The sequence below is a fragment of the Aotus nancymaae genome, unplaced genomic scaffold, assembly GCF_030222135.1.
Source record: "Aotus nancymaae isolate 86718 unplaced genomic scaffold, 86718_ANA_hifiasm-v0.15.2.pri h1tg000058l, whole genome shotgun sequence".
In the NCBI taxonomy this organism is placed as follows: Eukaryota; Metazoa; Chordata; class Mammalia; order Primates; family Aotidae; genus Aotus; species Aotus nancymaae.
In genome coordinates this window covers 2,840,934-2,867,415 of record NW_026988472.1, presented here as the reverse complement: position 1 = coordinate 2,867,415, position 26,482 = coordinate 2,840,934, and the positions used below count along the sequence as shown (strand labels likewise).

Genomic DNA, 26,482 nt, shown 5'->3' with positions numbered 1-26,482 from the left:
ATTTTCTCATCAATGTTCATCAAAGATATTGGCCTGAAATTTACTTTTTCTTGTTGTGTCTCTGCCAGGTTTTTTTTATCACGATGATGATTGCCTCATAAAATGAGTTGGGGAGGATTCCTTTTTTTTCTGCTGTTTGGAATAGTTTCAGAAGGAATGACACCAGCTCCTCTGTACTTCTGGTAGAATTCAGCTGTGAACCCTTCTGGTCCTGGACTTTTTTTGGTTGATAGACTATTACTTGCTGCCTTAACTTCAGAACTTGTTATCTTTCTATTCAGGGAATCAGTGGCTGCAGAACAGTAAGGGTTGCTGACAGTTTGTTCTCCTGCTATCGTTGTCCCAGAAGGATACCCGCCAGATGTCAGTCTGAGTGCTCCTTTATGAGGTGACTCTTTGGATATTCGGGGGTCAGGGAGCTGCTTGAGGAGACAGTCTGTCCTTTATAGGAGCTCAAGTCCTGAGCTGTGAGCTCTCTGTTCATTCAGAGCTGCTGGGCAGGTATGTTTTAGTCTGCTGCAGCAGAACTCATAAACCCCTCCTTTTTTTCCCCAGGTTCTCTGTCCCAGGGAGTTAGGGATTTATTTATGAGTTTTTGTTGTGCTGCTGCCTTTTTTCAGGGCTGCCCTGCCCAGCGAGGAGGCAGCCTAGTCACTGTCTGCCACAGAGGCTTTGCTGAGCTGCTGTGGGCTCTGCCCTGCTGCCCTGTGAACTTCCCTGCATTCCTGTTTATACGGGTATAGGTAGAACTGCCTCAGCAATGGCAGCCCACCTCTGTAATGGTGGACTATCTCTGTAATGGCAGGCTGCCTCCACAATGGTGGGCTGCCTCAGCAATAGCAGAATACCTCCATAGTGGTGGAGTGCCTCAGTAATGGCAGACGCCCCTCCCCCACAGAGCTGGACCATCCCAGGTTCAGCCATGCTTGCTGTGAAACTCTCAATTCAGAGCGTTTCAGATTGCTGTTTTTTTGTGGGAGTGGGACCAGCTGAGCCTGATCACCTGGCTCCCTGCCTCAGAGCCTTTTTTTTTTTTAGTTGATCAGTTCACTGACGCCCAGGTCTTCCAGTCGCCTGTTGAAAATGTGCCAGGATCTGTGTTATTTTCCATGTGGTGACCCACTGCACCTGTGACAGCTGAAACAGCTGCGCTGAGATTCCTGGCACTTTTTTGCCCCGAAATGTCTTGTCCTGGTTCCCTGTTTCAGTCCCCTTTTCTATCAGTTGAATGGGTGATTCTGTCTTCCCGGAGCTCCAATTGCTAGCTAAAACAGTGCCCAGATCCATGTATTTTGTATGGAGAACTTCTGCACCGGGGCACCGGCCAAGACAGCCACACTGGCCGAAACATCCACACCAGTCAAAACAGCTGTGCTGGCGACCCATGGGGCTTCTGTGCCTGGGAATCTCCTGGTCTGTGGGCAATAAAAATCTGTCTAGAAATGCAGTGTCCACTCACCCTATGTGCTTTTGCTGGCAGCTGCAATCCTGAGCTGCTCCTAATTGGCCATCTTGGATCCTTCCCCCCATGTGTCTATTTTTTTTTTTTTTTTTTTTTTAAAGAGAAAGAGAGAGAGAGAATAGGAAGGAGGAAAAAGGAAGAGAAAGAGAGAGAGAGAATGGGGAGGAGGGAGAAGGAAAAGAAAGAGGGAGAGAGAATGGAAGTATTGCTTTCTTGCTCAGGCTAGAATGCAATTTAGTAATGGGTATTGAAAACCTCTTTTATACTGATAATTATACTTAATGATGTAGTCAGGAAGGAATAAGGGAAGAAGATAACAAACAGCCAACCAATATTTAATTTAAACCTATGAAATGCTATGCGATTACTGAGGAGTGATTTACTTCCAATTATATAGTCACCTTTGGAATAGGTGTGAGGTGGTAATGTATGTTTTGTGTATTTGAAGTGGAGAGTTCTATAAATGTTTATTAAGTTTACTTGTTCCGGGTCCAAGTTCAAGTTCTGAATATCCTTGTTAATTTTCTATCTCGTTGATCTATAGAATCGTTAGCTCTTCTTGTTGCATTGATCCTTTTGCCATTATGTAATGTCATTCCTCGCCTCTTTTGATCTTTGTTGCTTTAAAGTCTACTTTATCAGAGGTGAGAATTGCATCTCCTGCTTTTTGTTTATTAGTTTATTTTTACTCTCTGTTTGATTGGTAAATCTTCCTCCTTCTCTCTGAGTCTTTGTGTATTGTTGCATGTAAGATGGGCCCGGATGCAGCATACTGATGGGTTTTGGCTTTTTATCCAATTAAAATATATATAAGTTTAATACCGGCGTTTGATGCTAGCTGGCTGTTTTGCCCATTAGTTGATGTAAATTTTTTATTGTGTTAAAGTTCTTTGCTTTTTGATATATTTTTGGAAAGGCTGATATTGGTTGTTCCTTTATATGTATAGTGCTTCTTTCAGAAGCTCTTGTAAAGCAGGCCTGGTGGTGGTGAACTCTCTAAGTACTTGTTTGTTCGCAAAAGATTTAATTTTTCCTTCACTCATAAAGCTTAGTTTGGCTGGATAGGAAATTCTGGGTTGAAAGTTCTTTTCTTTAAGGATGTTAAATATTGGTCCCCACTCTTTTCTGGCTTGTAGGGTTTCTGCTGAGAGATCTGCTGTAAGTCTGATAGGTTTCCCTTTATGGGTAACCTGACCTTTCTCTCTGGCTGCCCTTAGTATTTTCTCTTTCATTTCAACCCTAATAAATCTGGCGATTATGTGCCTTGGGGTTGGTCTTCTTGAAGAATATCTTTGTGGTGTTCTCTGAATTACCTGGAGTTGAATATTACCCTGCCTTGCCAGGTTGGGAAAATTTTCCTGAGTGATATTCTGAAGAGTATTTTCCAACTTGGATTCATTCTCTTCATCACATTCAGGTACACCTATCAAACATAAATTAGGTCTTTTCACATAGTCCCATATTTCCTGGAGACTTTGCTCATTCCTTTTCATCCTTTTTTCTGCATTCTTGTCTTCTCGTTTCATTTCACTGAGCTGGCCCTCGACTTCTGATATCCTTTCTTCTGCTTGATCAATTCGACTGTTTAAACTTGTGCATGCTTCGCGAAGTTCTCGTGTTGTGTTTTTCAGCTCCATCAATTCACTTATATTCTTCTCTAAATTGTCCATTCTCATTAACATTTCGTCAAACCTTTTTTCAAGGTTCTTAGTTTCTTTGCATTGGGTTAGAACAAGTTCTTTTAATTCACAGAAGTTTCTTATCACCCACGTTTGGAAACCTGCTTCTGTTATTGGAACACCCGTGTAATCTATTAAGCCTTGTTCCGTTACTGATGAGGAATTGCAATCCCCTGTAGAGGGAGAGGCATTCTGATTTTGAGTATTCTCTACCTTTTTACGCTGGTTTCTTCCCTTCATTATATATTTGTCCGTCTGTCGTCTTTATAATTACCGACTTTCTAACTGGGTCTCTGACGTCCAACTTGTTGATTCCCTCTGCCGAAATCTGAGCAATCCACTGAGCCGGCCAAAACAGCAGTGTTAAGATTGATGGTGCTTTTCTGCCCGGGAATCTCCGGACTCTGCACCAAGAACTGGCGTGCTAAGGCACCAGCAAAACCGCCACGCCGGCCACAAGAGTCGCCCTGGCGACCCGTGGTGCTCCTCCACTGGGAATCTCCTGGTCCATGAGCAACTAATATTCGTCTGAAAGTGTGGCGTCCTCTCGTTCTTTGTGCTTTCACTGGGAGGTACGTGCCCAAGCTGCTAATCATCAGCCATCTTGGATCTCTCTCAATCCCATGTGTCTATTTTTATACCAATACCATGCTGCTGTAATTTCTGTAGCTTTGTAGTATAATTTGAAGTAGGTAGTGTGATGCAGCCAACTTAGTTCCTTTTGCTTAGGATTGCTTTGTCTACACAAGCTCTTTTGTGGTTTCGTATGAATTTTATTATTGTTTCCTAACTCTGTGAAAAATTACTTTGGTATTTTGAAGAGAATTGCTTTGAATCTGTAGATTGCTTTCAACACTATGGACATTTTAATGATATTAATTATTCTGATTCATGAGCATAAGATGTTTTTCAATTTATTTTTGTCATCTCCAATTCCTTTAATCAGTGTTTGATAGTTTTCCTTGTAGATATTTTTCACCTCTTTGGTTAAATGCATTCCTAGGTATTTTATTTTTGTAGCTATTGTAAATGGTAACAAACTGACTCCTTTATTTGGTTCTAAGCTTGATTATTATTAGTTAATAGAAATGCTACTCATTTTTGTACATTGATTTTGTGTCCTGAGATTTTACTGAATTCATTAACCAAATCTAGGAGTCCTTTGGGTGGAGTCTTTAGAATTTTCTATATATAAGGTCATATCATCAGCAAACAGACATAATTTGACTTCTTTTTAAATTCAGATGTCTTTTATTTTTTCTCTTGCCTGATTGCCCTGGCTACAACTGCCAGTATTACATTAAAAAGGAGTATTGAAAGTGGGCTTTTTTGTCTTCTTTCAGGTCTTAGAAGGAATACTTTCAACTTTTCCCCATTCAGTATAAGGTTGGCTATGGGCTTGTTATATATTTTTTTTTATAAGTTTGAGGTATGTTTCCTCTATGACTAGTTTTTAAAGGGTTTTTATAATGAAGTCATGCTAAATTCTATTAATGATTTTCTGTACCTGTGAAGATGATCATGTGGATTTTGCTTTTAATTCCGTTTATGTGGTGAATTACTTTTATTGATTTGTGTATGTTGAACCATCCTTTCATCTCTGGCATAAAACCAACTTGATCATGATGTATTATCTTTTTGATGTGATGTGGCATTCAGTTAGTTAAAATTTTGTTGAGACTTTTCACATGTCTATTTATCTGTGATATTGGTTTGTAGAGTTCTTTTTAATTTTTGTATGTTTATAACTGGCTTTAGTAATGTTTATAACTGTGTCAGAGAGGGAATGGGACAAGAGCAAGCAGAAATGACGTAAAAATTTCCTAGCATTTTGAGTGTAGTTTTTTTTTTAATAGACATTTCCTTGGTTGCTGCAGCTTCTCAGCTTGTTCTAGAGTTCTCACAAAAGCCACTTTTCTATATATATTGCAGGCTGTTTTACTTTGTTTTTATTTGTCTTTTGATGTTTCCATGGGGCAATGAAGACCTGGATCTTCCTGGTCTGCCATCTTGCTGATGTTACTCTTCAGTAGTATCTCCTCTTCTCATCAATATTTGTCTGTTTCTCTATCTTTTTTTTTTTTTATAAGGTTGTGGTTCACCTTGAAACTATTCTAGGAGCCTCAGTTCAGCATGTTAAACTCACGAAAATGAAGTACTCTTTTCAGTTGTGGATCGCAATGATGTCAGCAAAGGGACATGATGGAAAGGTATGTTTGCTTCTTTCTTTCCTTACATTTGCTTTGTGTAAACATTCATTGAGCTTCTATTGTGGGCCATATGTTAGAAGTGTAGGGAAAAGAAACTCATGGGAATAATAAGTAAAATATTTAAAGAAAGCACAGTTTGGTGAATGCTTTGCTGGTATATGCATATATGGTTGTGTGATCACAGAGAATTTGGCCACTCCTATATGGAAGTCAGTGAAGGCTTTTTTGTGGAGGAATTTCTGTCTCTCAAATCTTGAATGATTTGGAAGCATTAACCAGTTAGAGAAGAGATAAAGATTATGCCAGGCAAAGGGGAAACCATGGCATGGACAAGGGCATAAGAGAATAAAGCTAATCTTAGTATGTTGTATTCTAGGTACTCAAAACATGTAGGTTTTAATAAAGCCTAAAGTGACTAGGTAACTTCAGTTGTCAAGTGCCAGCTTTACCTTCTCTCTGAGATGTTTTATAAATACATGTACAGAGCTATCTGCCCATCTCCTGTTTATTTTTCCCTTCCTCTTCACATCTGTTATAATTAGAAGCTGATACAGGTACTTGTAAAAGAAGCTTCCCTTAGGCCAGGTTTTTTTCAGGCATGCTGAAGACTTTAAATATGAACACTTTGAGAAATATGAGATAAATTCAAAATTCTGAAGAATTTAACTTTTGTGAATGTAGGCATGTTTTATGCCAATGGGAATGTTTGTGTTAGAGCATGACATATCCAAATTCAAAGTGCAGGCTACCTCCTGGTTTTATTATTTTGGGCAATCTACTTAGCTATTCTGCAGTTTACTCATATGTAAAATTAAGTTATTGATACCCATGTTACAGTTTTATTTTGTGGATTAAGAATATTTTTAATAAAGTGTCTCACATACAGTAGCCCTTCCATAGGCAAAACTCACATGATCCCCTCTACCTTAAATAAAATAATCAGTCACTTTTTTATTTTTTCAAATAGCCAGTTTTCTTTGTAGAAACACTTTGGAAATCTCACAGAACAAAAAGTTTATAAAAATTCACAAAATGAGGATGTTTGGCTCTGACATGAAAGTTTATAATCATAACTTTAGATCAAAACTAAAGCAAAAATAAAAAACAAAATGTTTATTTTGAGTTTGCTTCCAGAAAACAAGCTCTTATAATTTGGATGAAACGTTAACATACATGCCAACTGTCATAATTGGTCCTGTAATATCAAATCTGAAAAAAAGATAAAGAGGAGGGAAAAATCTGTTCTCTTCTTACTTTGAATTATGACTACTGATTTAGAGATGATGGTCATACCCACTTTACCATGTTGCTTATTAATAATTGCTTAAAATGGGTATACTGTATGATTAGTACTTGAAGTTTTTAAAGGGGAAAACGGATGTTGCTATTTTCTAAACCATACTTCTTATGTCATTGTGGATGCTTTTTTATTACAGACCTAATTTTAAATTTTTAATTTTTGTGACGATATAACAGTTGTATGTGTTTATGGAATGTATGAGATGTTTTGACACGTACATACAATGTGTAATGATGAAATCAGTGTAATTGGGGTATACATCAGCTTAAACATTTATTATTTTTTTGTGTTGTGACATTCCAATTCCACCCTCTTAGTTGTCTTATAAATACAATAATGTACTTTAAACTATAGTTACCCATTTGTGCTACGAAGTACTAAATATTATTCCTTTTATTTTCTACTCAATAATTATCCCCACTTCTCTTGCAGTTTCTTGTGCATTTGCATGTTAACATATCCTCCTTTTTTCACCTTTATTTTAGATTCAGGAGTACATGTGTAGGTTTGTTATATAAAGAAATTGTGTGGTGCATGGGTTTTGTGTACGGATTATGTCATCACCCAGGTAATCAGCAGAGTACCTGATAGTTTGCGATCCTCACCCTCCTCCCATCCTCTGCCCTTAAATAGGCCCTGGTGTCTATTGCTACCTTCTTTGTGTCCATATATACTCAATGTTTAACTGCCACTTATAAGTGAGAACATGCAGTATTTGGTTTTCTGTCCTTGTGTTCGTTTGCTTAGGATAATGGCAACCAGCTCCATCCATGTTGCTGCAAAGGACTTGATCTCATATATTTTTATGGCTGCCTAGTATTTCTTTTTCTTTTTCCAGTATACCACTGATGGACATTGCAGTTGATTGCATGTCTTTGCTATTGTGAATAGTGCTGTAATGAACATACATGTGCACGTGTCTTTATGGTAGAAAAATTTATATTTCTTTGGGTATATACCTAATAATGAGATTGACGGACCTAATGGTAATTCTGTTTTAAGTTATTTGGGAAATCACCAAACCACTTTGCACAATGGCTGGCAAAACTTAACATTCCCAGCTGTGTATAAGCACATAAGCATTTCCTTTCCTCTACAACCTCACCACCATCTGTTATTGTTCTCACTTTAATAATAGCCATTTTAACTGGTGTGAGATAGTATCTCATTGTGGTTTTGATTTGCATGTCTCTAGTGATTAGTGATATTGAGCATTTTTATATTCTTATTGGCCATGTGTTGAACTTTGGAAAGTGTCTATTCAGGTAATTTGTTCACATTTTAATGGAGTTGTTTGTTTTCTTTTGTGTTGATTTTTAAGTTCCTTATAGATTCTTCTATTAAATCTTTGTCAGATGCATAGTTTGCAAATATTTTCTCCCATTCTATAGGTTGCCTGTTTACTCTGTGGGTAGTTTCTTTTGCTTTTCAGTCAATTTGTTACTTGGTCATTTGTCAAATTTTTTCTTATAATTGCTTTTAGCCTCCTCATTCTAAAACCTGTTCCAAGTCTACATCCATAATGGTTTTTCCTAGGTTATTTTTCAGGGATTTTATAGCTGTAAGTTTTACATTCAAACATTTAATTCATCTGGAGGGTTTTCTTTGTGTGTGTGTGTGTGTGTGTGTATGGTATAAGGAAGTGGTCCAATTTTAACCTTCTGCATATATCTAGCAAGTTTTCCAAGCACCATATATTGAATAGGGATTTCTTTCTTTATTGCTTGCTTTTATTGAGTTTGCTTATGATCAGAGGACTGTAGATGTTTGGCAATATTTCTGAGCTCTGTATTCTTTCCCATTGGCCTATATGTCTGTTTTTGTACCAGTATCATGCTATTTTAGTTACTGTAGCCCTGTAATATAATCTGAAGTTAGATCAAGTAATATAGCCACAATATAGTTACTATAGCCTTATAGTATAGTTTGAAGTTGGATCAGCTTTGTTTTTTTTTGCTTAGGGTTGCCTTGGCTATTCAAACTCTATTGATTCCATGTGAATTTAAAAATAGTTATTTTCTAATTCTCTGAAAAGTAACATTGGTAGTTTGATGAGAATAGTATTGAACCTATAAATTGCTTTGGGCAGTATGGCCATTTTAATGATGTTGATTCTTTTTATCCATGATCATAGAATGTTTTTCCATTTGTTTGTGTCATCTCTGATTTCTTTTAGCAGAGTTTTCTAATTATCATTGTAGAGATATTTTACCTCCCTGGTTAGCTCTTTTCCTAGATATTTATTCTCTTTGTGGCTATTGTGAATCAGTTATTCTCAATTAATCCCCCTTCCCCAGCTACCCTTCCCAGTCTCTGGTAATCACCATTCTACTTTTTATTTCCATAAGGGTTTTCTTTAGCTCTCAAATTTCAATGAGACCATGCATTATATGTTTTTTTGTGTCTGGTTTATTTCACTTAACATAATGACCTCTAGTTCCATTCATATTGTTACAAATGACAAGATTCTATTATTATTGATGGCTGAATAATAATGAATTGTATATATGTACAACATATTCTTTACCCATTCATCTACTGATGGACACTTAGGTTGATTTTACATCTTGGCTATTGTGAAAAGTGCTGCAATAAACACATACATGAGTGCAGATATCTGTTTGATGCACTGATTTTCTTTTTTTTTTTTATTATACTTTAATTTCTGGGATACATGTGCAGAACGTGCAGCTTTGCATACATGTGCCATAGTGGTTTGCTACACCCATCAAACCATCATCTACATTAGGTATTTCTCCTAATGTTAACCCTCCCCTAGCTTCCCATCTCCTGACAGGCCCCAATGTGTGATGTTCCCCTCCCTGTGTCCATGTGTTCTCATTGTTTCATTGTTCAACTCCAACTTATGAGTGAGAACGTGTGGTGTTTGGTTTTCTGTTCCTTTGATAGTTTGCTGAGAATGATGGTTTCCAGCTTCATCCATTTCCCTGCAAAGGACATGAACTCATTTTTTTTAATGACTGCATAGTATTTCATGGTGTATATGTGCCATATCTTCTTTATTCAGTCTTTCATTGATGGACATTTGAGTTGGTTCCAAGACTACTACTTTAAATAGTGCTGCAATAAACATATGTGTGCATGTGTCTTTATAGTAGAATAACTTGTAATCCTTTGAGTATATACCAAGTAATATATTATACCAATATATTACATTGCTAGATTATATGGTAATTCTGGTTCTAGAACCTTGAGGAATTGCCACACTGTCTTCCACAATGGTTAAACTAATTTACACCACAACCAACAGTGTAAAAGTGTTCTTATTTCTCCACATCCTCTCCATTATCTGTTGTATCTATACATTTTAATGATCGCCATTCTAATTGGCATGAGATGGCATCTCATTGTGGTTTTGATTTGCATTTCTCTAATAACCAGTGATGATGAGATTTCTTTCATATGTTTATTGGCTGCGTAAATGTCTTCTTTGGAGAAGTGTCTGTTCATACACTTCACCCATGTTTTGATGGGGTTGCTTATTTTTTTTCTTGTAAATTTGTTAAATTTCCTTGTAGACTATGGATGTTACCCTTTGTCAGATGGAAAGACTGCAAAAATTGTCTCTTTCTGTAGGTTGCCTGTTCACTCTGAGAATAGTTTCTTTTTCTGTGCAGAAGGTTTTTAGTTTAAGTTTTCTTCTAGGGTTTTTATGGTTTTAGGTCTTATGTTTAAGTCTTTAATCCAGCTTATGTTAATTTTTGTATAAAGTGTAATGAAGGGGTCCACTTTCAGATTTCTGCATTTGGGTAGCCAGTTTTCCCAATACCATATATTAAATAGGGAATCTTTTCCTCATTGCTTGTTTTTGTCAGGTTTGTCAAAGGTCAGATGCTTGTAGATGTGTATTGTTATTTATGAAGACTCTGTTCTTTTTCATTGGTCTATATAACTGTTTTGGTACCAGTACCATGATGTTTTGATTACAGTAACCTTGTAGTATAATTTCAAGTTAGGTAGCGTGATGGCTCCAGCTTTGTTCTTTTGCTTAGAATTGTCTTGGCTATACAGGCTCTTTTTTGGTTCTGCAGGAAATTTAAAAAAGTTCTTTTCTAATGCTGTGAAGAAAATTAATGGAAGCTTGATGGGGATAGTATTGAATCTATAAATTACTTTGGGCAGTATGTCTATTTTCACAATATTGATTTTTCCTATCCATGAGCATGGAATGTTTCTCCATTTGTTTGTGTCCTCTCTTATTTTCTTGAGCAGTGGTTTGTAGTTCTCCTTGAACAGGTCCCTCATATCCTTTGTAAGTTGTCTTCCTAGGTATTTTATTCTGTTTGTAGCAATTGTGATGCTTGTGATTTTTGCACATTGATTTTGTATCCTGAGAGTTTGCTGAAGTTGCTTATCAGCTTAAGAAGATTTCAGGCTGAGACAATGGGGTTTTCTACATATGCAATCATGTCATCTGCAAATGGAGACAATTTGACCTCCTCTCTTTCTATTCGAATGCCCTTTATTTTTTCTGCTGCCTGATTATCCTGACCGGAACTTCCAATATTATGTTGAATAAGAGTGGTGAGAAAGGGCATCCTTGTCTTGTGAAGGTTTTCAAAGGGAATGCTTCCAATTTTTGTGCAATCAGTATGGTTTTGGCCGTGGGTTTGTCATAAATAGGTCTTATTATTTTGAGATGCATTCCATCAATATCTAGTTTTGGAGAGTTTTAAAAAAATTTATTTATTTAACTCTAGGTGCATACTATATCTGGCATTTCCCCTCATGTTATCCCTTCTCACCCACCCCTCCCCCTACCCCCCGCTGTCTCTCCCTACACCCCCTCAACTGCCCCCAGTGTGTGATGCTCCTCTCCTTGAGTCCACGTGTTTTCATTGTTAACACCCACCTATGAGTGAGAAGATGCAGTGTTTGGTTTCCTGTTCTTATGTCAGTTTGCTGAGAAAGATGGTTTCCAGATTCAGCCAAGTCCCTACAAAGACAACAAACTCATCGTTTTTTATGGCTGCATAGTATTCCATGGTGTATATGTGCCACATTTTCTTTGTCCAGTCTATCATTGATGGGCATTTGGGTTGGTTCCACATCTTTGCTATTGTACACAGGGCTGCAATGAACAAACATGTGCATATGTCTTTACAGTAGAATGATTTATAGTTCTTTGAGTATACACCCAGTAATGGGATTGCTGGGTCAAATGGAATTTCTATTTCTTGGTCCTTGAGAAATGACCACACTGTCTTCCACAGTGGTTGAACTAATTTACACTCCTGCCAACTGTGTTTAAGAGTGTAACTATTTCTCCACATCCTCTCCAGCATCTGGTCTCTCCAGATTTTTTAATGATCACCATTCTAACAGGCATGAGATGATATCTCAATGTGGTTTTGATATGCATTTCTCTAATGACCAGTGATGATGAACATTTTTTTATATGTTTGTTGGCCTCATAGATGTCTTCTTTTGTAAAGTGTCTGTTCATATCCTTTGCCCACTTTTTCATGGGCTTGTTTGTTTTTTTCTTGTAAATCTGTTTTAGTTCTTTGTAGATTCTGGATATTAGCCCTTTGTCAGATGGATAGATTGAAAAAATGTTTTCCCATTCTGTTGGTTGCTGATTCACTCTAATGATGGTTTCTTTTGCTGTACAGAAGCTCTGAATTTTAATTAGATCCCATTTGTCTATCTTAGCTTTTATTGCCATTGCTTTTGGTGTTTTAGTCATGAAGTCCTTGCCTATGCCTGTGTCCTGGATGGTTTTGCCTACATTTTCTTCTAATGTTTTTATGGTGTTAGGTTTTATGTTTAAATCTTTAATCCATCTGGAGTTAATTTTAGTGTAAGGTGACAGGTAGGAGTCAAGTTTCTGCTTTCTGCACATTGCTAGTCAGTTTTCCCAACACCATTTATTAAACATGGAGGTCGTTTGTGTGTCTATTGAGGTAATCATGTGGTTTTTGCCATTGGTTTCCTTTATGTGATGGATTACATTATTGATTTGTGTATGTTGTACCAGCCGTGCATCCCAGGGATGAAGCTGACTTGATTTCAGTGGATAAGCTTCTTGATGTGCCGCTGGATTCAGTTTGCCAGTATTTTACCTAGGACTTTTGCATCGACATTCATCAGGGATATTGACCTAAAATTTTCTTTTCTTGTGTTCCTGCAAGGTTTTGGTATCAGAATGATACCTCATAAAATCAACGAGGGAGGAGTCCCTCATTTTTATTTTTTGGAGTAGTTTCAGAAGGAATGGTACCACCTTTTCTTTGTACCTCTGGTGTAATTCAGCTATGAATCCATCTGCTCCTGGGCTTTTTTTAGTTGTTAGGCTATTAATTACTGCCTCAGTTTGAAAACTGTTTGTTGGTCTATTCATGGATTTGAATACTTCATGTTTTAGTCTTGGGAGATTGCATGTGTCCAGAAATGTATCCATTTTTTTCTAGATTTTCTGGTTTATTTGCATAGAGGTGTTTAGAGTATTCTCTGATGGTAATTTGTATTTCTGTGGGATCAGTGGTGATGTCCCCATTATCATTTTTTGTGTTTATTTGATTCTTTTCTCTTTTATTCTTTATTAGTCTGGCTAGCAGTCTACCTATTTTGTTAATCTTTTCAAGAAACCAGGTCCTGAATTCATTGATTTTTTTGAAGGGTTTTTCCTGTCTCTATCTCTTTCAGTTCTTCTCTGATCTTAGATATTTCTTGTCTTCTACTAGCTTTTGAATTTGTTTGCTCTTGCTTCTCTAGCTCTTTTAATTGTGCTGTTAGGCTCTCGATTTTAGACTTTCCCTGTTTTCTCTTTTGAGTATTTAGTGCTATAAATTTCCCTCTATACACTGCTTTAGCTGTGTCACAGATTCTGGTATGTAGTTTCTTTGTTCTCGTTGGTTTCAAATAACTTATTTATTTCTACTTCAATTTCATTTTTTACCAAGTAGTTATTCAGGAGCAGGTGGTTCAGTTTCCATTTAGGTGTTTAGTTTTTAGTGAGTTTCTTAATCCCGAATTCTAACTTCATTGCACTGTGGTCTGAGAGGCTGTTTGTTGTATTTCCATTCTATTTCATTTACTGAGGAGTGTTTTACTACCAATTATGTGATCAATTTTAGAATAAGTGAGATGTGGTGCTGAGAAAAAAACGTATATTCTGTTGATTTGGGGTAGAGAGTTATATCTATTAAGTCCACTTGATCCAGAACTGACTTTGAGTCCTGAACATCCTTGTTAATTTTCTGTCTCATTGATTTGTTTAATTGAGAGCTGGGTGTTAAAATCTTACACTAATATCGTGTGAGAGTCCAAGTCTCTTTGTACATCTTTAAGAACGTGCTTTATGACTCTGGGTGCTCCTGTATTGGGTGCATATTTATATTTAGGATAGTTAGCTCTTCTTGTTGCATTGATCCCTTTACCATTATGTGATGCCCTTCTTTATTTTTCTTTTTTTGATCTTCATTGGTTTAAAGTCTGTTTTATCAGAGAGTGGAATTGCAACACACCTTTTCTTTTGCTTTCCATTTGCTTGATAAATTTCCCTCCATCTCTTTATATTTAGCCTATGTGTGTCTTTGTGCATGAGATGGGTCCCCTGAATATAGCACACTGATGGGTCTTGACTCTTTATCCAATTTGTCAGTCTGTGTCCTTAAATTGCAGCATTTAGCCCATTTACATTTAAGGTTAATGTTGTTATGTGTGAGTTTGATCCTGTCATTATAATGTTAGCTGATTATTTTATCTGTTAGTTGATGCAGTTTCTTTTGATATGTTTCTGCACTGATTGGTACCAGTTTTTCCCTTCCACATTTAGTGTTTCCTTCAGATCTTGTAAGGCAGGGCTAGTGGTGAAAAAATCTCTCAGCATTTGCTTGTCTAGAAAGGATTTTATTACTCTTTTGCTTATCATGCTTAGTTTTGTGGGACATGAAATTCTGGGTTGAAAATTCATTTCTTTAAGAATGTTGAGGGAGTTCCAAGATGGCCGGTAAGATACAGCTCAGGATTGCAGCTCTGAGTGAAAGCGCAGAGGGTGAGTGGACACTGCATTTGCAGATGGATTTTTATTTCCCACAGACCAGGAGATTCCCAGGCGGAGGAGCCCCACGCGTCACCAGGGTGGCTCTTTTGGCTGGCGCGGCTGCTTTGCCTGCACCTGGGCGCAGCGGTTCCCAGTGCAGAGTAAACGGGACTGTGTTCCCACTTAGCCAGCAAGGGGAGCTGAAACAGGGAGCCAGGCCAGGAGATTCCCAGGCAAAAAAAGTGCCACAAATCTCAGAGCCACGGCTTCAGCTGGCGCAGTGGGTCACCGCACAGGAAATCACACAGATCCCGGTACCTATTCAACAGGTGACCAGGACACCTGGGAGAGAGCCGACCGTTCAACTAAAAAACAAAAGGCTCTGAGCCAGGTGATCAGGGTCGGCTGATCCCACCCCCACAAAAACAAAAACAAAAACAAAAAAAGAGCAACTGGAAATGCTCAGAGTTGAGAGTTTCACAGCAAGCACAGCTGAACCTGGGACTGTCCAGCTCTGTGGGGGAGGGGCGTCTGCCATTACTGAGGCAGCCTGCCATTGCTGAGGCAACCTGCTGTTGCCGAGGCAATCTGCTGTTGCCGAGGCAATCCACCATTACAGAGAGAGTCCCTCATTACAGAGGCGGGCAAACATAGTGGAAGCAGTTCTAACTACACCCATATAAACAGGACTGCAGGGAAGTTCACACGGCAGCTGGGCGGAGCCCACAGCATCTCAGCAAAGCCTCTGCAGGCTGAGAGTGACTAGGCTGCCTCCTTGTGGGCAGGGCAGCCCTGAAGAAAAAAAAAAAGGCGGCAGCACAGCAGAAACTCATAAAGCCCTAACTCCCTGGGACAGAACACCTGGGGAAAAAAAAGGGGGTTTATGAGTCCTGCTGCTACAGACTTAAATTTACCAGCCCAGCAGCTCTGAATGAACAACAGGGCTCATGGCTCAGCAACTGAGATAAAATAAAGGACAGACTGTTTCCTCAAGCAGCTCCCTCACCCCCATATATCCAAAGAGACACCTCATAAAGGAGAGCTCAGACTGACATTTGGCAGGTATCCTGGGACAAAGCAGAAGAAGAAACTGGTAGCAACCTTTACTGTTTGGCAGCTGCTGCAAGTGATCCCCAGGCAAGCAGGGCCTGGAGTGGACCTCAGCAGTCCTACAGCAGAGAGGCCAGACAGTTAAAAGGAAAACTAAGAAACAGAAATAACTTCATCAACAACAAACAGGACGTCCACTCAGAGACCCAATAAGAAAGTCAACAACTACAAAGCCAACAGGTGGATAAATCCACAAAGATGGAAAAAAACCAGCGCAAAAAGGATGAAAACACCTGAAACCAGAACACCTCTCCTCCTACAAGGGATCACAACTACTCACCAGCAAGGGAAAAGACTGGATGGAGAATGTGTGTGATGAATTGACAGAATCAGCCTTCAGAAAGTGGGTAATAAGAAACTTCCATGAGCTAAAAGAACATGTTCTAACCCAATGCAAAGAAACTAAGAACCTTGAAAAAAGATTTGACAAAATGCTAATGACAATGGACAACTTAGAGAGGAATATAAGTGAATTGATGGAGTTGAAAAACAACACGAGAACTTCATGAAGCATGCACAAGTATCAACAACCGAATTGACCAAGCAGAAGAAAGGATATCAGAGGTCAAAGATCAATTCAATGAAATAAAATGAGAAGGCAAGATTAGACAAAACAGGGTAAAAAGGAATGAACAAAGTCAACAAGAAATATGGGACTATATGAAAAGACCTAATCTATGTTTGATAGGTGTATCTGAATGTGACGAAGAGAATGAATCCAAGCTGGAAAATACTCTTCAGGATATTATCCAAGAAAGCAACCTGGGGATATTATCCCCAACCTAGCAAGGTAGGCAAATATTCAAGTCCAGGAAATACAGAGAACACCACAAAGATATTCCTCAAGAAGAGCAACCCCAAGGCACATAATCTTCAGATTCACCAGGGTTGAAATGAAGGAGAAAATACTAAGGGCAGCCAGAGATGAAGGTCGGGTTACCCACAAAGGGAAGCCCATCAGACTCACAGCAGATCTCTCAGCAGAAACCCTACAAGCCAGAAGAGAGTGGGGGCCGATATTCAACATCCTTAAAGAAAAGAACTTTCAACCCAGAATTTCATATCCAGCCAAACTAAGCTTCATAAGTGAAGGAAAAATAAAATCCTTTGTGAACAAGCAAGTACTCAGAGATTTCATCACCACCAGACCAGCTTTACAAGAGCTTCTGAAAGAGGCATTACACATAGAAAAGAACAACCAGTACCAGCCACTCCAAAAACACATGAAATGGTAAAGAGCATCAACGCAATGAAGAATCTGCATCAACCAACGGGCTAAACAGCCAGCTAGCATCAAAACAGCAGTATCAAATTCACACATAACAATATTAACCCTAAATGTAAATGGACTAAATGCCCCAATCAAAAGACACAGACTGGCAAATTGGATAAAAAGCCAAAACCCATCAGTGTGCTGTATACAGGAAACCCATCTCACATGCAAGGATACACAAAGGCTCAAAATAAAGGGATGGAGGAAGATTTAACAAGCAAATGGAGAGCAAAAAAAAGCAGGAGTTGCAATTCTCATCTCTGATAAAATAGACTTTAAAGCAACAAAGATCAAAAGAGACAAAGAAGGACATTGCATAATGGTAAAATGATCAATGCAAGAAGAAGAGCTAACTATCCTAAATATATATGCACCTAATACAGGAGCACCCAGATACATAAGGCAAGTTCTTAATGACTTACAAAGAGACTTAGACTCCTGCACAATAATAGTGGGAGATTTCAACACCTCATTATCAATATTAGACAAATAAACCAGACAGAAAATTAACAAGGATATCCAGGACTTGAACTCAGACCTGGACCAAGCAAACCTAATACACATTTACAGAACTCTCCACCCCAAATCCACAGAATATACATTTTTCTCAGCACCACATCACACCTACTATAAAACTGACCACATAATTGGAAGTAAATCTCTCCTCAGCAAATGCAAAAGAATGGAAGCCATAACGAACAGTCTCTCAGACCACACTGCAATCAAGTTAGAACTCAGAATTCAGAAACCAACCCAGAACTGCACAGCTTCATGGAAACTGAATAACTTACTCTTGAATGTTGACTGGATAAATAATGAAATGAAGGAAGAAATAAAGATATTCTTTGAAACCAATGAGAATGAAGACACCACATACCAGAATCTCTGGGACACATTTAAAGCGGTCTCTAGAGGAAAATATATAGCAATGAATACCCACATGAGAAGCAAGGAGAGATCTAAAATTGACACTCTATCGTCAAAATTGAAAGAGCTAGAGGAGCAAGATCAGAAAAACTCAAAACCCAGCAGGAGACAAGAAATAACTAAGATCAAAGCAGAATGGAAGGAGATAGAGACACGAAAATCCCTTCAAAAAAATCAATAAATCCAGGAGCTGGTTGTTTGAAAAGATCAACAAAATAGACCACTAGCCAGATTAATAAAAAAGAAAAGAGAGAATAACCAAATAGATGCATTAAAAAATGATAAAGGGGATATCACCACAGATTCCACAGAAATTCAATCCATCATCAGAGACGATTACAAACAACTCTATGCACATAAACTAGAAAACCTGGAAGAAATGGATAAATTCCTGGACAGTTGCCTCCTCCCAAGCCTAAACCAGGAAGAAGTCGAAACCCTGAATAGACCAATAACAAGGTCTGAAGTCGAGGCAGCAATTAAGAGCCTACCACCCAAGAAAAGCCCAGGTCCAGGTGGGTTCACAGCCGAATTCTACCACACATACAACGAGGAACTGGTACCATTCCTTCTGAATCTATTCCAAATAATCCAAAAAGACGGAATCCTTCCCAAATCATTTTATGTGACCAACACCATCCTGATACCAAAACCCAGAAGAGACTCAACAAGAAAAGAAGACTACAGGCCAGTATCCATGACGAACATAGATGCAAAAATCTTCAATAAAATTCTGGGAAGCCTATTGCAACAGCACATCAAAAATCTTATCCACCATGATCAAGTAGGATTCATCCCAGGGATGCAAGGCTGGTTCAACATACACAAGTCTATAAATATAAGTCACCACATAAATAGAACCAAAGACAAAAACCACATGATTATCTCAAATGATGCAGAGAAGGCCTACAATGAAATTCAACAGCCTTTATCCTAAAAACCCTCAATAAACTAGGTATCGACGGAACGTATCTCAAAATAATAAAAGCTACTTACGACAAACCAACAGCCAATATCATACTGAATGGGCAAAAACTAGAAGCATTCCCTTTGAAATCTGTCACTAGACAAGGATGCCCTCTCTCACCACTCCTATTCAAAATAGTACTGGAAGTTCTAGCCAGAGCAATCAGGCAAGAAAAAGAAATAAAGGGTATTCAATTAGGAAAGGAGGAAGTCAAATTGTCTCTATTTGCAGATGACATGATTGTATATCTAGAAGACCCCATCATCTCAACCCAAAATCTCCTGAAACTGATAAGCAACTTCAGCAAAGTCTCAGGATACAAAATCAATGTGCAAAAATCACAAGCATTTCTATACACCAATAACAGACTTAAAGAGAGCCAAATCAAGAACGAACTGCCATTCACAATTGCTACAAAGTGAATAAAATACCTAGGAATACAACTAACAAGGAACATCAAGGACCCCTTCAAGGAGAACTACAAACCTCTGCTCAACGAAATAAGAGAGAACACAAACAGATGGAGAAACATTCCATATTCATGGTAAGGAATAATCAGTATCGTGAAAATGGCCATACTGCCCAAAGTAATTTACAGATTCAACGCTATCCCCATCAAGCTACCAATGACCTTCTTCACAGAACTGGAAATAACCACCTTAAACTTTGTATGGAACCAAAAGAGAGCCCGCATAGCCAAGTCAATTCTAAGCAAAAAGAACAAAGCAGGAGGCATCACACTACCAGACAGCAAACTATACTACAAGGCTATAGTAATCAAAACAGCTTGGTATTGGTACCAAAGCAGAGATACAGGCCAATGGAACAGAACAGAGGCGTCAGGGGCAACACAACATATCTACAGCCATCCGATCTTTGACAAACCTGATAAAAACAAGCAATAGGGAAATGATTCCCTGTTTAATAAGTGGTGTTGGGAAAACTGGCTAGCCTTATGCAGAAAGCAGAAACTGGACCCCTTCATGACACCTTACAGTTAAATTAACTCCAGGTGGATTAAAGACTTAAACATAAGACCTAACACCATAAAAACCATAGAAGAAAACCTAGACAAAATCATTCAGGACATAGGTGTAGGCAATGACTTCATGACCAAAACACCAAATGCATCGGCAACAAAGGCCAAAATAGACAAATGGGACCTAGTCAAACTCCACAACTTCTGCATGGCAAAAGAAATAGTCATTAGAGTGAATCAGCAACCAACAGAATGGGAAAAAATTTTTGCAGCCTACCCATCTGACAAAGGGCTGATATCCAGAATTTACAACGAACTAAAACAGATTTACAAGAAAAAAACAAACAATCCCATTCAAAAGTGGGCAAAGAATGTGAACAGATACTTTACAAAAGAAGACATACATAAGGCCAACAAACATATGAAAAAATGCTCATCATCACTGGTCATTAGAGAAATGCAAATCAAAACCACATTGAGATACCATCTCATGCCAGTTAGAACAGCGGTCATTAAAAAATCTGGAGACAATAGATGCTGGAGAGGATGTGGAGAAATAGGAACACTTTTACACTGTTGGTGGGAGTGTAAATTCGTTCAACCATTGTGGAAGACAGTGTGGCGATTCCTGAAGGACCTAGTAATAGAAATTCCATTTGACCCAGCAATCCCATTACTGGGTATATATCCAAAGGATTATAAATCTTTCTACTATGAGTACACATGCACACAAATGTTCATTGCAGCACAGTTTACAATAGCAAAGACCTGGAACCAACCCAAATGCCCATCGATGATAGACTCAACAGGGAATATGTGGCACATATACCCCATGGAATATTATTCAGCCATCAAAAACGATGAGTTCGCATCCTTTGTAGGGACATGGATGAACCTGGAAGCCATCATTCTCAGTAGACTTACACAAGAACACAAAATCAAACATCGCGTGTTCTCACTCATAGATGGGTGTTCAACAATGGGAACACATGGACACAGGGAGGGGAGCACTATACACTGGGGTCTGTTGGGGGGAGTGTGGGGGACAGCGGGGGGTGGGGAGTTGGGGAGAGATAGCATGTGGAGAAATGTCACATATAGGTGAAGGGGAGGAAGGCAGCAAATCACACTGCCACGTATGCACCTATGCAACAATCTTACATGTTTTTCACATGTACCCCAAAACCTAAAATGCAATTAAAAAAAAAAATAGAATGTTGAATATTGGTCCCCATTCTCTTCTGGCTTATAGGGTTTCTGTAGAGAGACCTACTGTTAGTCTGATGCGCTTCCTTTTGTGGGTAAACTGATCTTTCTTTCTGGCTGCTCTTAACACTTTTTTCTTCATTTTAACCTTGGTAAATCTGACGATTATGTGCCTTGGGGTTGGTCTTCTTGAGGAGAATCTTAGTGTTGTTCTCTCTATTTCCTGAATTTCAATGTTGGCCTGTCTTGCCAGTTTGGGGAAAGTCTCCTGGAAAATATCCTGAAGAGAGATTTCCAGAAAGTTTCCATTCTCTCCATCAGTTTCAGGTGCACCAATCAAATGTAGGTTCGGTGTTTTCATATAGTCTCATATTTATTGGAGACTTTGCTTGTTCTTTTTCATTATTTTTTTCTCTAATCTTGTCTTTACATTTTATTTATTAAGTTGATCTTAAATTTCTGATATTTTTTCTTCCACTTGATTGGTTTGGCTATTGATACTTGTCTACGCTTCATGAAATTCTCATGCTTTTTTTTTTTCATCTCCATCAGATCATTTATATTCTTTTCTAAACTGTTTGCTTAAGTTGGTAATTCCTCCAAACTTTTTTCAAGGTTCTTAGCATCCTTGCATTGTGTTACAACATGCTCCTTTAGATCAAAGGAATTTGTTGTTACCCACTTTATGAAGCCTACTTCTGTCAATTTGTGAGTCTCATTCTCCATCCAGCTTTGTTCCTTTGCTGGTGAGGAGTTGTGATCCTTTGGGGGAGAAGAGGCATTCTGGCTTTTTGGAATTTTCAGCCTTTTTGCACCGGTTTTAATTCATCTTCCTGGATTTATCTATTATTGGTCTTTGGTGTTGGTGACTTTTGGATGGTGTTTCTGTGTGAACATCCTTTTTGATGATGTTGATGCTATTTCTTTCTGTTAGTTTTCCTTCTAACAGTAAGGCCCCTCTGCTGCATGTCTGCTGGAGTTTGCTGGAGGTTCACTCCAGACTCTCTTTTCCTGGGCATCACCACCAAAGGCTGCAAAACAGCAAGTATTGCTGCCTGTTCTTTTCTCTGGAAGCTTTATCCCAGAAGAGCACCCCCCAGATGTCAGCCAGAGCTCTTCTGTATGAGGTGTCTGTCAACCCCCACTGGGAGGTGTCTACCATTCAGGAGTCACAGGTGTTAGTGACCCACCTGAGGAGGCTGTCTGTTCTTTAACAGAGCTCGAGCACTGTGCTGGGAGATCCACTGCTCTCTTCAGAGCCAGCAGGCAGGAATATTTAAATCTGCTGAAGGTGAGCCCACAGCCACTCTTTCCCTTAGATGCTCTGCCCCAGGGAAATGGGATTTTGATCTGTAAGGCTCTGACAGGGGCTGCTGCCTTTTTTTCAGAGATGCCTTTCCCAGAGAGGAGGAATCTAGAGAAGCAATCTGGCTACAGAAGCTTTGTCAAGCTGTGGTGGGCTCCACCCAATCAAACTTTTGGGTGGCTTTGTTTATACTGTGAGAGGACAACTATTTACTCAAGACTCACTAATGATGGAAGGCCCTCCCCCCATTAACCTCGAGCATCCCAGGTTGACTTCAAATTGCTGTGCTGGCAGAGAGCATTTCAAGCCAGTGGACCTTAGCTTGCTGGTTTCCATGGGGGTGGTATCTGCTGAGCTAAACCACTTGGCTTTCTGGCTTTAGCCCCATTTCCAGGGGAGTGAATGGTTTTGTCTCACTGGTGTTCCTGGCACCACTGGTGTATGAAAATGAACTCCTGCAGCTAGCTTGGTGTCTGCCCAAATGGTCACCCAGTTTTTTGCTTAAAACTCAGGGCCCTGGTGGTGTATGCACCTTGGGGTATCTTCTGGTCTGCGGGTTGCGAAGACCAGGAGCCAAGCATAGTATCTGGGCTGGAATGCACGATTTCTCCTGGCATAGTCCCTCATAGCTTCCCTTGTCTAGGGGAAGTTTCCCGACTCATTGTGCTTCCTGAATGAGATGACGCCCCATCCTGACTCTGTTCACCCTTCCTGAACTGCACCCATTGTCTATCCAGTCCTAATGTGATAAGCCAGGTACCTCAGTTGGAAATGCAGAAATAATTCAGCTTCTGCATTGATCTCTCTGAAACCTGAAGACTCGAACTATTCCTATTTGTCCATCTTACTAAAGATAGTCTGTTATTTGCTTTCTGGTTGTTTTGTTAGTCTCTTTGTTTCTTCTTTTCTTTATTTTATCCTTTGTGTAAAAGTAATCTTTTCCTGTAGTATGTTTTAATATTTTGCTTATTATTTTTTATGTGTGCATTATAGGTTTTTGTCTTGTGGTTACCAGGAGGTAATAATGATGACCATTTTTTTAACTGGTAACAATTTAACTCGAATAACAAAGAAAATTAAAAAGACTTTCTTGTATTAATTTATTTCTTTTTATGCTATTTCTTAACACATGGTTGTAATTAATATCATAGTCATATCTTCAAGAACAAAATTCCACACTCAATGAAAGTAAATTCAAAAATAAGAAGAATCCTGTGTTCCTTTGGTTGCACAGAAATCAACATATATATTCAGAAAGCCTGAAAATGAAATATAGTATGTGTAAGGCCACCTGCCTCGCTGGGAGCTCGGACGCACACCACCCCCCTTTTTTCCCAAAAGCTCAGACAAGCTCGGTCATTCTTCCTTCTCCCTTTCTCGCACAGCCTGGCTTTCCCTTAAAGAACCCAGTATGCAAGCGGGGTCTTGTGATTCTAGCCAATAGTAGCCAAGTCTGTCTAGCCAATAGCAGCCGCGTAATTCTAACTAATAGCAGCCAAGTCCTGTATGCAAACAAAGGCTTGTAACCTTATCCAATAGTAGTCCTGCTCTCCCACAACCAATCGAGCTCCTTCACTCCCTATAAAACCCCACGTCTGAGAGGAGTCTGTGCGACTTCTCTGGCCCCTCCTGTCAGACTGCAGAACCTTGCCCAGGAGCCTGAATAAATTCCTTCATATTGGATCTTCTTGTGTTGGCCTTAGTTTCTTCCTTTTAAACTCATCAAGAACCCAAGAACAAACCTCACAAATGGTGCCGGAAACCTGGGAGGAGTTGTAAGACCCTCCTGGGGGAAACTGACTCCTCCACACAAAGCCAGATTGGGGAGCTGCTGTTTCACCACAAGGTAAGACTTCTGTTGCCCACCACCCCACTCATTGTCTGCCTCGTAAGGTCCCTGCTCGAAACTGCTGCAGCGTCAGGGATTCTTGCCACAGATCTGGGACCCCGGCCCCGTCTCGAGAACCTGACTGTAGAGGAAACATCCCTACACTCTTGTCTTCTCCCCATAAGGGGTTTCTCAGGGTTAGGATTTTGAGGGAGACGTCCCCAAATTCCTGAACCCTCTCATCTCCGGTGCTCGATAGCATGGCTTGGGATGCTGAGCTGCTCTTCCGACCATCTCTGCAGCAGCGACTGAGGTGTCGATACTCAGAAGCCCCATTCGAGTAACCCTGCCTTACGGCAGAGCCAATCCCCACGGCTTATGCCAAAATCTTTATTTTGAACTAGCCCATTGGCATAAAAGACTCCAGTTAAGTAAGAAACTGTATTTTCGGTTTCTTTCTTTTTCTGTTTCTTTCTTTTTTTTCCTCTCTTTTCTTCTCTCTCTCTCTCTAGATAAAAGCCATTTCTTGCTTTCCTCTAATTTTGCCATGTGGCAGATAGCCCTAGCCCTGTCTTTTTTTTTTTTCATCCTGATTATAACCATTGTAAACGTGCAGGCTTTCAGGTATCTTCATTCCCACTCCACCCTCTGTTCCTCTTGCACCACTGCTCAGGTGCTTCTAGCCAAAGAATCTTCTTCTATGCCTTTAGCCCCTCCACCCTCCCCCTCTTCCTTTTCTGACCCCGATGCACCTGAAGAACTCTCCTTTCTGCTGCCCTGATCTAATAATCCTCCACCCTATAATAAACCTCAACTCCCCTCAGCTCCTCCACCTCCTAATTACAACCTGGTCTCTCCTGTTAGTGCTCATACTCGCTCATGCTGTGCTCCTAACAATGAAGACTCCCTTCTTTGCCCCCTCTGCAAGGTGGCTGGAGCAGAGGGCGTTGTCTGAGTGCACGTTCCCTTCTCCCTCTCCGATCTATCAGCTATTGAAAAATGCCTAGGGTCTTTCTCTACAAATCCTACTGCTTACACCAAAGAGTTCTGCTATCTTATCCAGGCCTATGACTTAACCTGGCATGACATTTATGTAATTCTGACTTCTACCCTTACTCCTGATGAGCATGATCGCATCTGTGTAGCAGCTTGGGCACATGCTGATCAGGTACACCTCACTGATCCCCAAATGCCCATAGGCACAGCAGCGGTTCCCAATGCTGACCCTAATTGGGATTATCAAACCCGCCAAAATGACTGCCACCGCCAAGACCAAATGCTGCAGTGCCTCCTAGCAGGCATGCAAGGTGCAGCTTAAAAGATAGTTAATTACGATAAGCTGCATGAAATAACTCAGGGTCCTACTGAAAACCCAGCTGCCTTCCTTGACTGGTTAACTAATGGTCCTTCACACCTGAGTAGACCCAAATTCCCCAGCTGGGACCACCCTCCTAGCGGCCCATTTTATCTCCCAGTCAGCATCAGACATTAGAAAGAAATTAAAGAAAGCAGAGGAGGGCCCCCAAACTCCCATAGGAGACCTGGTAAACTTGGCATTTAAAGTTTTTAATGGCTGGAAGGAAAAGGCTGAAGCCGTCCACCAGGCCCATTTACAGCAACAGGTGAGCCTCCAAACCCAAGCTATCGTAGCAGCCTTGAGGCTGGCAGTGCGCCCAGCATCTGGTGGGAGAAGCTCCTCAAAGTTCCTCCAAAAAGGTCCTCTAGGACCTGCCCAGACTGCTTCAAAAGTCCCGCCTGGGCCCTGCTTCAAATGTGGCCAAGAGGGACACTGGGCACAGCGGTGCCCCTGTCCTCGTCCACCTCCTGGACCTTGCCCAAACTGCAAACAGATTGGACACTGGAAGGTTGATTGCCCATCCCAGACCACAGGCCCACTCCCCACACCTCTATGTGAGGAGCAGGCTGGTCCACAGGAAGCAATCCCTTTGCCTGAATTTCTTGGCCTTCTGGATGACTGACACAGCCTGGACTCGAGGAACCCCATCATCCTTGCCAAGCCCAGGGTAAAGCTGCAGGTAGCGGGTATATGGGAGCTAACTATTTTTTCCTACTTAGGGCATAGCACACCTTCCCAGGTCTCAGACCTTCTTTACTATTCCTCTACACTCTGAGTCTTACTTTCTCCTTGAAAATCCTTTAGTCAGCCTTCATCCCACTTCTCTATTCAACTCAGCTACTTTGTTTCCTCTTCCATCCCATTCCCCCT

At 39.9% G+C, this 26,482-nt stretch overlaps 1 protein-coding gene across 6 annotated transcripts in view; it reads left to right on the top strand.

Moving 5' to 3' along the window:
* FAAH2 (fatty acid amide hydrolase 2) overlaps positions 1-26,482 on the top strand; it is a 395,527-nt gene that overhangs the window by 281,127 nt on the left and 87,918 nt on the right. For 5 of the 6 annotated variants that reach the window (XM_064364306.1, XM_012440368.2, XM_012440371.2 and 2 more), the window contains one exon: positions 5,232-5,351. The exons of the other annotated variant lie outside the window; for it this stretch is intronic. In XM_064364306.1, coding sequence (XP_064220376.1) covers positions 5,232-5,351 — 120 coding nt within the window. The remainder of the gene's footprint in view (positions 1-5,231; positions 5,352-26,482) is intronic. 6 annotated transcript variants of the gene reach the window in all.